This window comes from Papio anubis, chromosome 12, assembly GCF_008728515.1.
Source record: "Papio anubis isolate 15944 chromosome 12, Panubis1.0, whole genome shotgun sequence".
Lineage (NCBI taxonomy): Eukaryota > Metazoa > Chordata > Mammalia > Primates > Cercopithecidae > Papio > Papio anubis.
Window position 1 is genome coordinate 79341249 of NC_044987.1, and position 12754 is coordinate 79354002.

General features: G+C 44.8%; 1 protein-coding gene across 13 annotated transcripts in view; it reads left to right on the forward strand.

The window, feature by feature from the left end:
• The window catches only part of NAV2 (neuron navigator 2), a 768631-nt gene that overhangs the window by 672356 nt on the left and 83521 nt on the right, over nucleotides 1–12754 (forward strand). For all 13 annotated transcript variants that reach the window (XR_002517349.2, XM_021926842.2, XM_021926846.2 and 10 more), the window contains one exon: nucleotides 10880–11018. Coding sequence is in view for 12 of the 13 variants with exons in the window: in XM_021926842.2 (XP_021782534.2) it covers nucleotides 10880–11018 (139 nt within the window). In the remaining variant the exon portion in view is untranslated. The remainder of the gene's footprint in view (nucleotides 1–10879; nucleotides 11019–12754) is intronic.

Below are 12754 nucleotides of genomic sequence, written 5' to 3' on the forward strand. Positions count from 1 at the left end.
TTTAAAAGTATCTTTACCTCTGTTCTTAACATTGAGTCAATGTGATTTTTAAAAGCTTGGGTTTCAGAATCAGGCAGATCTGGGTTCGAATCCAGCTCTGTTTGTTAACCCTGGCACCTTGGGCAGGTCACACAGCCTCTCTAAGCTTCAGTTTCCACATCTATGAAAAGGGGGCATGAGTAGTTTGTGCCTGATAAGGAAGTGGAGAGGTGTTTGTGGGATGGTGCTTAGCATGGTGCCTGGAACCTATTATTAAAATTTTTCACCTTGTATAAATGTTTACTGTTATTTTCGTTTGCTATAATATGCTGAATTCTGTTGATGTTCAGGGGAAATATATCTTCTGGTAAACAGAAAACTAGGATGAGTTTGTTGATATTCTTGGCAAAAGCCAGCCGGCAGTGGCCCAAGGGTAAGCAGCCCTCTCCGGAGGAGCCTTGAAGGAGAGAGGGCTTTGTGTAGCTGAGGTCAGCAGACACGCTGGTGCCTAGTGTAACAATGAGGGTCTAAGGCATCCGGACCAAAGCTCCGGTCTCTCTAACCCAACCAAGCTCCTGAAGCCAAAGGGAAAAATTTCATGCTTACTCAGGGGACCACCTACTTGTCAAGGAATGAGTTACCAAAATGGGACAAAGGTGCTGTGGGCTGAAACTCAAGCCTGATGGCTGCTAAATCCCCTTGGAGCCCATTTTATGGGGTTTGTGTTTTCCTCCCTCCACCTCAAATCACTGGCCTTGCACCTGGCACCGTCTGTAGAAGCTGCTTCTCCCCTAGGACACTATCCATTTATGGCAGTAAGAAGCAAGTTCTTACACTAGAACTTTATCATCAATTTCAGGATGTAGGCCTGCATCTCCTTCCTGCAGTTCTGGCAGCTTCCCTGGATCCTATACTGCAACTGACATGCAGGGAGAGCTGTACACAGGCTACCTGATATGGTCCCAACAAAATGATTATGATAACTGGATGTTGTTAGCACTGTGCCACCCAGGAGGTAAAGGTGCCCTGATAAGGAGATGGCAGAGCCAGAATTCAAACACAGACCTATTTTACTTTTTTCTGCAGAGCTGTGGTCCCTCCGTTTGGAGCCTCCTGGGATTAGTGGTACTAGATGAGACTGAATTTACTAGGGTTAGTGGCTACATTCTGTCCTTGCATTAATTCAAGCTTAGGCTCTGATCATTTTGCACCAGAACTGCGAACTATATAGGCTGGTCCCAGAGCTGGAATCCAGAGAGAGGTGGCTTGCTTATAGTGGTGGGTTTTTTTGTTTTTTTTTGAGACAGAGTCTCCCTCTGTCACCCGGGCTGGAGTGCGGTGGTGCGATCTCGGCTCACTGCAAGCTCCGCCTCCCGGGTTCACACCATTCTCCTGCCTCAGCCTCCTGAGTAGCTGGGACTACAGGCGCCTACCACCATGCCCGGCTAATTTTTTGTATTTTTAGTAGAGACAGGGTTTTACCGTGTTAGCCAGGATGGTCTCGATCTCCTGACCTCATGATTCTCCCACCTTGGCCTCCCACAGTGCTGGGATTACAGGCATGAACCACCGTGCCTGGCTGGCTTGCTTATAGTTTTAACTCAAGTAACTGTATCTTCTTTGGTGTGGGAAACTTTGAAGTCCCTCAGAGTCTAATGAACACATGATGAGTGTTCATTAAAATGTATAAAATGAATAAATAAATGGGATGATTGAACACTCATGTATCTGTATTTAAATCCCAGCCTCAACATTTCTTAGTTGTATGACCCATGGGACTATTTTCTCCAATCCTCAATTGCCTCATCTGTAAAATGGGTATAGTGATAATATTTATCTAATGGTACCTGGCAGGAATCATGTTACATACAACAGAGCCTCACACATAGCAAGCCGTTAATAAGTGTTGGTAATTATTTTTATCAGAGTTTGGAGGATTAACTGAAATAAAGTATGTAGTACAGTTAGCACAGGGGCTCACAACTGTGAATGTCATTAAGGTTGGCTATTATTATCACTTCCACATAGACTACAAAAGGTAGGACTCTGCAGGAGCCCTGCTTCATTCTTTGAAGGTGGATTTTCTTAATAGGCCCCAGCAGTAGTTAGAGGAGGTGATGCTCCCGAGCAAACCTCCTGGGGAGGAAATAGTTAACATACCTGTTTGGTGGGAAATGTAGGTAGCCAAACCCTTCCTCTTCCCCAGGGGTTACTACTAAGCCTACAGTTAGGCTTGCTCACTCATCCACACCAAAGGATCTCATTCCGCTCGGGCCCTGGGGTTTCACGGGAACAATTGCCTTGAACAATAGCCAGAAAACAAGTTCCACCAGTCTGGACTTTTTTGCAACTGAATGCAGCTGTCTGGCAGGGGGCATGGGCCAGCCCTGTAAATGGGCTCTGCCTTGATTCTGGAGCAGAACTGGAAAATTGAGCAGGTAAGGCCTGGATGCAGCTGGTCACAGCTCCACAGTGTGAGCTTAGTCACCTGGAAAGAGGCAGACAGAGGGGCGGGGGCTGGCCCAGACTGTTTCCAAGGACTGTAAGGGCCTCCTGGAAGCGACCCAGCCTTTGGAGTTTGGGGAGGATTAGGATCCTTGCTTTGTGAAGACTGCTTTTCAGAACCATAGTTAGAGAACCTCATCTCTGCTAACCGGCTGTGATTTTATTAGTGAGTAGAGAGGAACTAAAATATATCTACAATCTGATTTTTTTACAGCATCATTTAGCATGTCTTTCCCTTGAATAAACAACATTATCTCACAGGGAGTTCATTTGAAAGGTGTAATGATCCTCCCTCCAGATCCTTCAATAACTCCACCTCTCAGAGTCTTTTGCTAAAAGCAAGGGTGTGTATATCCTAGTGGAAAAATCTGTTTAATCATCCCTGGGACTTTGGGATTCTATTTTGCTTTTTTGCTTCATGAGAGATGAAACTGTAAACATAATATCACATTAATTCAGGACCATTACAGATTCTTGCTCCTTTTAGATACCTCTCTGGAAGAGCTTGATATTAAAAATGTGTCTATATTAAATGTAGTTTCTCAGGGGTCCCAGTGAAGTCTGGTTTACTTTCTCAGTTCTGTGGAATTCTCACTCCTCATAACAGTGGAGCAAAATAGATGTGTGAAGCTGAAATAATTTGTGCTTCTTTCACCTGCATTTTTCATAGCAAATCGCTTGTGTTGGGGTTGTTAAAATTGTGCTTTAAGCCCTCTGAGTGGCATTTGGATTCCTGACACAGTGATGTCAGCATCCCTTCTAAGACTGAAACTGAATCTCCTGGTTTAATGGGCCCTTCCATGTCTGAATGGATTTTCTGGTCACTTTTGTAGAGGCTTTTCCCTTCACATCTGTATTTCTCCAAGAGGTAGTAGAGAAACAGCTGAAGCGGTGAGAGACTTGATTCTGGTTAAAATGCTGCATGTTGGCCAAAATGGGGTCTGTTCTTGATACACTTGGTGGCTGCGGGCAGATGGAGGTTCTTTTTAATTAAGCTAGTTAACAGATTTCAAAGCTGATCTGTATGTACTGTAGCTATGTGCTGCAATCTATAAGATACTCACTAACCGTGCCATCTTTCCGATGAACTGGAAGGCTGCTTGCAGTCATTCTACTGTGGTTTGAGTCTCATCCTTCTGATGAACTCTGCATCCTAAGACTCCTTTCCATCCAGGGGAAAATGGAAGTGGAATAATATACATAGTGTGCCTACTACAGTGCCTGGCATATTTGGTAATGCTGTCAATGGTGGCTTTATGTATTAGGCAAGATTGTGTCCTCTTTCTTTGGATAAATAGCATGGTCTGGTGCAGACACTCTATTGTGAGTTGAGTTGTAACACCTCTATACCAGAGTTTGCAAACTCAAATTGCAGGACCAAGCAGGTAGCACATGTAAACTGAAAGGCTCCCATGGGGATCCTATCAAATGAGAGAACATACTTCTGTCTAAAAAGGGCTGCTAACTACTCAGGGCTAGCTAAAAATAATAATCTGAGAGGTGAAATCAGCAATGAAAAAGCCCAGACATTAGAAAATGGAGTTACCTGTTTGGCGGCTTTTACTGAACGAGGGGAGACCATTCAGTGTGGAGACCTCCAGTGTGCCCACTTGCCTTTGTACCAACTTTTCTCTGAGCATAAATGTAAAGGATATCCATTGGAAAGGAACCTTTGGGATGGCTTAGTCCAGCTACTCCATTATAAAGAAGAGAAGACTGGGGCCTGGAGAGGATGTGTCTTGTCTGAACCCTCATGGGTGATAGTTCTGTGGAACCCTGGGGCTAAGGCCTGGCTCTCCATGCTCCTGGCCCTTGCTGTGTCCATGCCTTGAAGAAAGCAGCATTGCTAAAAGTGTTGGTGGGCCTGGGCTTTGGAATGCCGCCAGAAGAGCTCCTTGTGCTCCAACTTGGCTGGTGGCTTTAGGAGATTTGAGAGGCTATAGAAATGATGTTTGGAACCAGTGTTGTTTACACTTGGTGCCCTTTGCTCATCTCCCTGTTTTATGTTTTCATTTATGTCTAAGCTATGTTGTCTATTATGTCTACTGGGTTTATGGTCAAGGCAGGGAAAACTCTGAATTATCACTTTATCCCCACCGCCTTGCACAGTGCCTGGCACACAGGGGCAGTGGCTCAATGAATGAGATGAACAAATGAATTCAAAGCCCCTGGCTAAGAGTCTAAAAATGTTGAGTTTATGAGAAGAAAGAGAAAATGTTCCATGAAATTCCTTCCACCTACACATTGGCTAAAAATAGGTGAAGGTTATTTTAAAATCTGATCACTTATAACTCCAGTTACGTTCTTATCTCTGACTTGATCAATGTAGGACATTTCATTAGTAGAGAAAAAGGTACATGGCTGTGATCTGGCTAGGAAATAATGCTTTTGTGTTGATTGTTCTGATGAATCAGTGGAAGTATCTTCTAGCCATTTCTCTAGCTGTTTCAGCCAAAGAAGTTAGGCATATCTGTGATAGGTTGTCTTAAAATTATTAAAAAACCAAAAAGATAGGGAAACCAGCCAAGCTCTGTTTCCCATATTCCTGTTAGTTTCCAGGAGGAGGCCCTGGGGTTCTTTTGCTTATTTCTCAAGGTTGTCAAACACAACGCTCTCTCCACCAACATTTTCAGAGCAATTTTGGAACTGCTTTGAAAGTTTTATGGTGTAGAGTGAAGGTGAACTGGAGTGGCAAAAACTGGTGAGGAGAGAAGATGCCACCTTGGGTTCATTTATTCTTCTAGTCATTCATATAAAAATCATTGATTCATTCAAAAAATGAAATCTGCTTTAATACTTTTTTAAAATATCTTATTTTTAAGAGTGCTTTTGTGCCCAAAAAATAACTTCTTAGAGTTAACTAGGATTTAACATTTAATTGAAGTTTTAGGTTTTTTATCTAGATTTTCTTACAAATTTCATCTATAAAACAAGTATTTTTTGCACAAATTAAGATCATTTTCACTTGTTATCAGTTAGTACTTTATTAATTCAGGCAACAGATTTTACTTACCTGCAAAATTAGTACTATTTGAAAGCTTGGATAATTAAATTTCAGTAAATATTTTAGACTGCATTCGTAAAGTTAACATACATGGTTTCCTTAAGCTCTTCAGATGTCTGACAGGGTAGATTTACCAACCAAACAAGCAAAATCTTTCTAAGCACTTAAGCAACTCTTGCAAATCAAATAAATTAAAGTTACAAATGTCATAAATTATTATCATAAACATATCAATTCTTTTTACAACCTTAATCCAATTCTTAAACATTTCAGCTTAAAAGTCTCAAGTAAAAAATCAATAGTCATTTAAAATTGAAATCACAAGACTGTTTTGTCAGATCCTGTTATACGCTGTGTATTCTTTTACATGTTAAAAATACGTACAGATTAACCCAATGATCACAAAGCCTTAATCTTAATGATTCACTTCATCATTCTTTTTCATCTTTTTAAATGTTTCCCAGATTTAAAATCACACAATATGAAATGAGGGTAGTCGGTTTATCATCTCAGGTGGGCTCAGCGCCATCATATGGTTTTTCTCCATCAGCTTCAGGACCAGGACACAGGAATGGTCAAATCCTCCTCCAGGAATGATGGTTCCAGAATCATAGCTGAGTACACTGTAGTTCTTTCTGCTGTGTGATCGGGGTCCCCAAGCCACCTCTCTGGAATTTCATTTCACCACATAGTAAACATGAATTCTCTAGGTTCCTTTCAAGTTGCTATCTTAATCAGTTTTTGTAACTGCTTTCAACATTTATTGCCCGATTTGGGTCAGTGGACGTTTGTGCCTCATCCCAGGTTGTACCTAATTTCCTTTGCCACTTGATTAGATTCAACCAGTGTCCTTACTGCCTGAGTGAATTCTGCATGCTTTCCACATTTTTCCCGTCTGACTCTAGCCACATGTCTGGAGTTATTTTACAAACAAATTACGCTTCCCCATTAGTTAGCATGAGTATGCCAAGTGACAAAAAGCAAAAGAAAGGAATTTACTATTTCTCATGGCTGGCTCTCCCAGGGGTGCTTCTGGCTTTCAGTATGGCTGGATAAGGGCGCTCAAGCGATGTCAAAGGCACACTTCCATCCCTCTCAGCTCTGCTTCCCTCTGTGCCGGCTTCCTTCTCAGGCAAGTGAGAATCAAGTAGCCACTGGCAGCTCTAGGCTGTATTGCATTTTTCTTCATTTTTGCTTTTTTTGTATGTGTGCTTCATTCTTCTCAGCGTTTCCTGTGTAGTCATATAAGTTTGGGGAATGCTCCTTTAGGCAAAGTTATAGTGATCTTTACTGGACTTCACAGCTGTTAAAATGCTAAGGTACTGTTTACAGTGTGAATCTCCAGGAAGGCAGGAGATTCCACATTCCCTTCTTAGGGCAACATTCTTATCACAGAGCATCTGGTGGAACTGGTTTCCCTCAGAATACATCTGCAAACTCACTGGCCTAATCTTGGTGGCTCATGATCGTTTGTACCCTGAATGGGAAAAGGACAAGTTAGAACTAAGCGACTTTATGTCAAGATGAACTTGCTAGTATCCCAGAGATCCGAAAGCAAAGGAGACGTGGCTGGTTTTCCAGCTGCAGGGGCAGCTTCGGTTTCTGACCACAGACAGCTCTGGCAAATATCGAAGCTGCCCTTGCTCATCATGGCCTTCCCTCGCGTCACTCCCTTCATCCGCATCATAAGTGACCCCCACTCTCACCCATGAATTAGATCCCTGGCTTCCCCTCTTCTGGGTGGCTCAGTTACAAAGGCTTCCTGTGAACTCAGGGTAAGCCCAACAGTCCTCCAGGCACTGACATGGGAAGAATCCTGTGTATCAAGGGCCACATGCCCCTCTGGAATATTATCTTGGTGTTGAAAGGACACAGGGGAAGAACGGTTACAATTTCAAAGCACAAAATCTGGGACTTGGATTCACGAGCATCTGTTACAACTGCTCTCCTTCCTCCCTGCCAGCCACGGTCCTCTCCCACCATTCCCCTTTCTTCTTCATCAAATTATGAGAAATTTTAGGTACATTAAATTCCTAACCCCAAAGAGCAGGTGCAAGAAAAGACCCATTTAATCACTAGAACAAATTTGAGTCCTTTTCCATCTGTGATGCCACGCTTGCCCCATCAGATCCTCCTGTGGTTACCAGCCTAGGCGAAGCAGGCATGGAAGCTGTGACCCTGCAAAGAATCAGTGGGCAGGGAGCTGGGCTTAGAATGCTCTACTGGTGGCAAGTTTGCACCAGAAACTTGCTGTGTCTCGCGTCTGCACGTTGAGTTCATCAGGAGGTATTTAAGGAGCATGGACTATGTCTCTGGAGATAGAAGGGAAGTGGCCCACCGAATGAACTTGGCATTGCTGCCGCATTGCCCATCAGTCCTCATGGCCTTGGTTTCTTCATTGTGAAACACCCTAAGAGTGACTATGAGAGTATGCGCAAATGTTGAATAGTTTGGCATGTGGCACAGGCTCAGTGAACAGCCGTTGTTGCTACAGAAGGCAGCATGACAAGACTAGAAGGAGCGCATATTCTGCAATTAGATATTTTGCTTTTTAAACCCAGTTCCAACACGGAATGGCATCGGTCAGTGTACTTACTCTTTCTGCCTCTATTCCTTCATTTGTAAAATGGACAGGATGATACCTACCTTGCAGGTATGATATGAGGACTGGAGAAATCTATAACAATAGATTTAAAGTACCCAGCACAATGCCTGATCCATGATAAGCACTTAGTTGTTATCGCTAAGCAGGCCCCTGCATATATTTGGAAGATAGGACAACCCTTGGTATAGAGAATAGCTAGAAAACTGCCTAAGAGTGTATAGAAGCAAATACAAATGTGTGACACTATGTAGGAATTCAAAGTAGGAGATGATGTGGGTGGGCTGGAGTATTTGGAGAAAACCTTAAAGAAAGAATTTGGAACAGGATGGAGGGCTGGGCACAAGAAGTAGAATTACAGGAGTGAAGTGTGCAGAGTTCCAGAGCTGCTGGACCCTTGTGGATTCATCCACAATAAGCCCCTTTTGAGCCCTCGTTCTCCCTGCCTCATCCTCCCTCCTTGGGACCACCCTCACATTCCCCCGCATTTCTATGCAATGTTCCAGATTGGGTTTTGGAAGCCAAATAGTGTTGAAGGAGAAGGTGATGAAAACAGGTTTTTAATAAGCCTTTGTCTTCCTGCCTGATCAGCAGAGCTCAGGATGTACAGGCAGGTATCTTCCAAGCTGCTGGAATGAACTAGAACTTTGGGGTTATGTGTGTGTGTGGCAGATGTGCTCTTGGCTTTCAAATCTCAGCCACTCAGCATTTCCCAGGTTCCACGCTGCCACTTTGTAGGGCTTTCAGCAAGACAGTGGAAGACTGAGTGCTAGAATAATGAGGTTAAGTCAATGGTTTGGTATCAGACCTGCCACTCCTGCTGAGTGGCCTTGAACCAGGCTGCCTGGCCTCCCAAGCCTGGCTTCCTCCTGAGAAAGTGGGCTGTGTCACATCTGGTGTGTGCTGAGAATTGACATAATACAAAACCGTCTGCAGTCACAGTAAAGAGGGTAGTTGGTTCTGGAATCAGAATGGCTGGATCAGGATCCACTCTGCCTCTTCCTAGCCCTCTGACCTTGTACAGGGTATCTATTTTTTTCTAAGCCTCACTTTCTCTACCTGTGCAATAGAAAAACAATAATATTTACCCTTTCCCCCTATAGGTCAATTAGAGTAGTGTCACACTGATCTTGGAAGCTTGCTTTATTGTCTACTCAACTTCTCACTTCTATGAGTTTTGATCAGCAAGTTTTGTTGTTGTTGTTGTTGTTGTTGTTGTCGTTGTTTTGAGACAGAGTCTTACTCTGTTGCCCAGGCTGGAGTGCAGTGGTATGATCTCAGCTCACTGCAATCTCTGCCTTCCAGGTTCAAGCAATCATCCTGCCTCAGCTTCCCAAGTAGCTGGGATTATAGACATGTGCCACCATACCTGGCTAATTTTGTTGTACTTTTAGTAGAGATGGTGTTTCCCCATGTTGGCCAGGCTGGTCTCGAACTCCTGACCTCAGGTGATCCACCCACCTTGGCCTCCCAAAGTGCTGGGATTACAGGTGTGAGCCACCATGCCCAGCTCTCAATTAGCAAGTATTTATTGACCACTTGCTACGTATCTGCTACCCGATAGCAAACAAATGAGTAAATTCCACAGGGTGATGTGACAGCGTGTGACAGGCTTGATGGGTAGTGAGGTTGTTTTTCTGAGAAGGTAATACTTCAGCTGAGATCTGAAAGATGAGAGGAGGCAGGGACAAGCATTCAGAAAGAGGGACAAGCAGCACAAAGCCTCGAAGAGAGCAGCCTTGGCTTGAAAGGGACAGAAGTGCATGTGATCAGAGCCAATTGCAGTGGAGAGGGGTACGAAACAGGACCAGGGTAGGAGGCAAGCTCAGAGGGTCTTGAGGGGCCATATAGAGAGTTTGGACTCTTGATTATCTGAGAAGCAACTCACGGGTATTAAGCAGTAGAGTGACAGGATATTCTGACTGCTGCGGGGGGGATGGACAATTAGGGAGCAGAAGCAGACCATAGAGACCACCTGGCCTTTTAGCAGTAACCCAGGCACCGTCGACAGCACCATGAACTACAGGGTGGCAGTGGGGGCAGAGAACTGCACGTTTGGATACATTTTGGAAGCAAGGTGATAGGACCGGGTGCTAGATTAAACGTGGTGGTGGTATTGGCAGGTGGGAAGATGGTAAAGAAGAAAAAAGAAAGAAAGAACCATTGCTAGGAGATTGGACTTAGGCAGCTTGGGACTGACCTCATTCGGTTGGAGGGTTGGGAAATGAAGAACATCTATTTTAGATGTCTTTGGGGATATTATTAGAGTTAGAGCTGCTAACCAAGTTGACAGGTTTCTCCTGACTGTTGCCGCTCTCCCTCCCTCGGCGTTTCATTCCGAGAGTGAAGTCTGCAGAAGTCATACAGCAGCTCTGCCCTCTGACCCCGACAGGTGCCTGCTCCGGAGTTCTTCCCTGCATGCTTTTAGCTCTAGTCTCCAGACTCACTGCCCCTACTCTGCCACTAGGCCTGGGAAGGAACAAATTGGTTTCCATAAAGTTCCCAGGATGAAGTTGAGGATGGGGTAGGACATGGGTAGTGTCTGTAGCCACCTCTGCTATGGAAGCACTTAGTTTGCGGAAGGTACCTGTCAGCCTCTTCACCCAGCTTCCAATCCCAGACAGCAACAACTGACATGGAGATGAGTCACATCTGAGGCAAAAGAGCTTTGTCCGGGGCTTCGTGGCAAAGATTGGATCTTTTCGGGGATAGTGTGTGTTTGTCTGTCATCAGCCTGAACTGGAACAGCCTGAGGTTTTGGTGCTCAGGATGTGTGTTTGTCTTGGCAGCTGGGACGACAGCAGCTCCGTCAGCAGTGGCATCAGCGACACCATAGACAACCTCAGCACTGATGACATCAACACCAGCTCCTCCATCAGCTCTTATGCCAACACACCTGCCTCCTCTCGAAAAAACCTGGATGTGCAGGTGAGGAACACAGGCCCTTCCAGGCTCCTCCAGCAGCCCCTGGCAGCAGGGAACCTCGGGCTTGTGGGATAAGAGGGCCATTTGGGGCAAGCAGAATCTCCAAGTTGATGAGATGAGGCCCAGCCTCCTGCTGCCTCTGCTCTCACCTCCTGACCCTGACCTCTGTCCACAAGGGAGGGGTCAGGCAGGGGGTGGTGGACACAGGAGCAGGGAGGCTTCACCACCCTCACTGTGTGGGCTTGTGAAATCACTCTTCCTCCCTGGACCTTGGTCTCATAATTTGTTTAAAAACAACAGAAAAGGATGTTGGACTTTAGCAGTTTTCGGCCCGGAGTGTGTGTCTCTTATTTGCCGCAGCGAGCCACTGCTATCCGGGGGCACGTCTCATCCCTCTAGGAGGATGGGGTGGAAATGAAGATTGAGAACCCCGGACCGGAAGGCCAGGATATCCTGACCTGTGGTTGAGAACTCTCAGTCTCTGGGTTACATTCCCCTGCTGACGTGTTTTATTTGGCCCACAGTATTACCCTTCTTTTAAACTAGATTCCCTTTCAAATTTTTAGAATTACATTATTTCACATGAAAATGTCTTTCTGGTTGCTCTTGAGAAAAACAACGATATTGCTTCCTTGAGCCTACATTCTCCATGTGGTGGCAATCAACAGATGTCCCAGTATCCAACCCCCTTAGACCTGCCACTCCTGCTCCAGTGTGCACAGCTGCTACTTGCTCGCCAGCTGTAATCCTTAAATTACCTGCCTGACCCCAAGGCACTGGAGTTTTCCATTCCTACTTTAAGCCTTCAGATTTCACATTTCAAATGTGGTATAGTTTCATGTGGACGTGTTCACTGACCCTCAGACCATTCCTTCATGATTGGCAAGGGGTGGTTCTGAAAGGCCCATTTTACTAGTGGAAAACTAAAGTGCCATCCTCACAGCTTGTCCCCAGTTTGGGACTGACCAGCAAGAGGACTGGCCAGCTGTGGTGGCAGTGGCGTAGTAGGCTGGAATTTTTTTCATGATTGATCCCTCCCACTTGTAGGTACCCCTCCCCCGTCTTTGGCGAACCCTTGGGAAAATCTGTTTGGGACAAAGTCTCAGAGCAACCTTGCGGGGGGCAAAACTAGCACTGCCCCATCTTTCACTCCCTTTCATAGCCTCTTCCTTTCTCAACTGTGCTTTACTTTGTACAGATAGGAGCTGATTTGGAAATCGATTTTCTTTTAAAGGTGTCTCTTTGACAACAGGGCTAAAAAAAAGGATGTATCAGAGTGTGGGAGTAATTCTGTCCCACAGAAATGGAAACGTTTACTGCCTGATGAAATACATTCGGTGTTGCCCCTGGGATTCCCAGTTACTTCTTGCATTCTTCTTTTGAGCCAGACTTTCTGATTATTGTTCAGAAACCCAACCTAGTGATGGTGGGTCGTGGTGGTTGTTTTAAGAAACAAAAACTCCCCATATGACTAGAAAGGGGGTCATGAGTAACGCTCTGTATCTTAATCTGAGCAGTGGTTATGTAAGTATGTTAATTTTCTAAAATGTATTCAAGCTATGTATTTAAGATTTGTGTACTTTACTGTACGAAAAGTAAACAAACAAAACCTAAGCCACACTTCCCAAACCGATCACTGTTTGATCAGTGATTAGACGCAAGTCAGAAGTGCCCAGCCAGGCTATGTTCCTGCCACCTACCATACGCCAATTGTTTACAATAGACACCAGTTTTCCTTT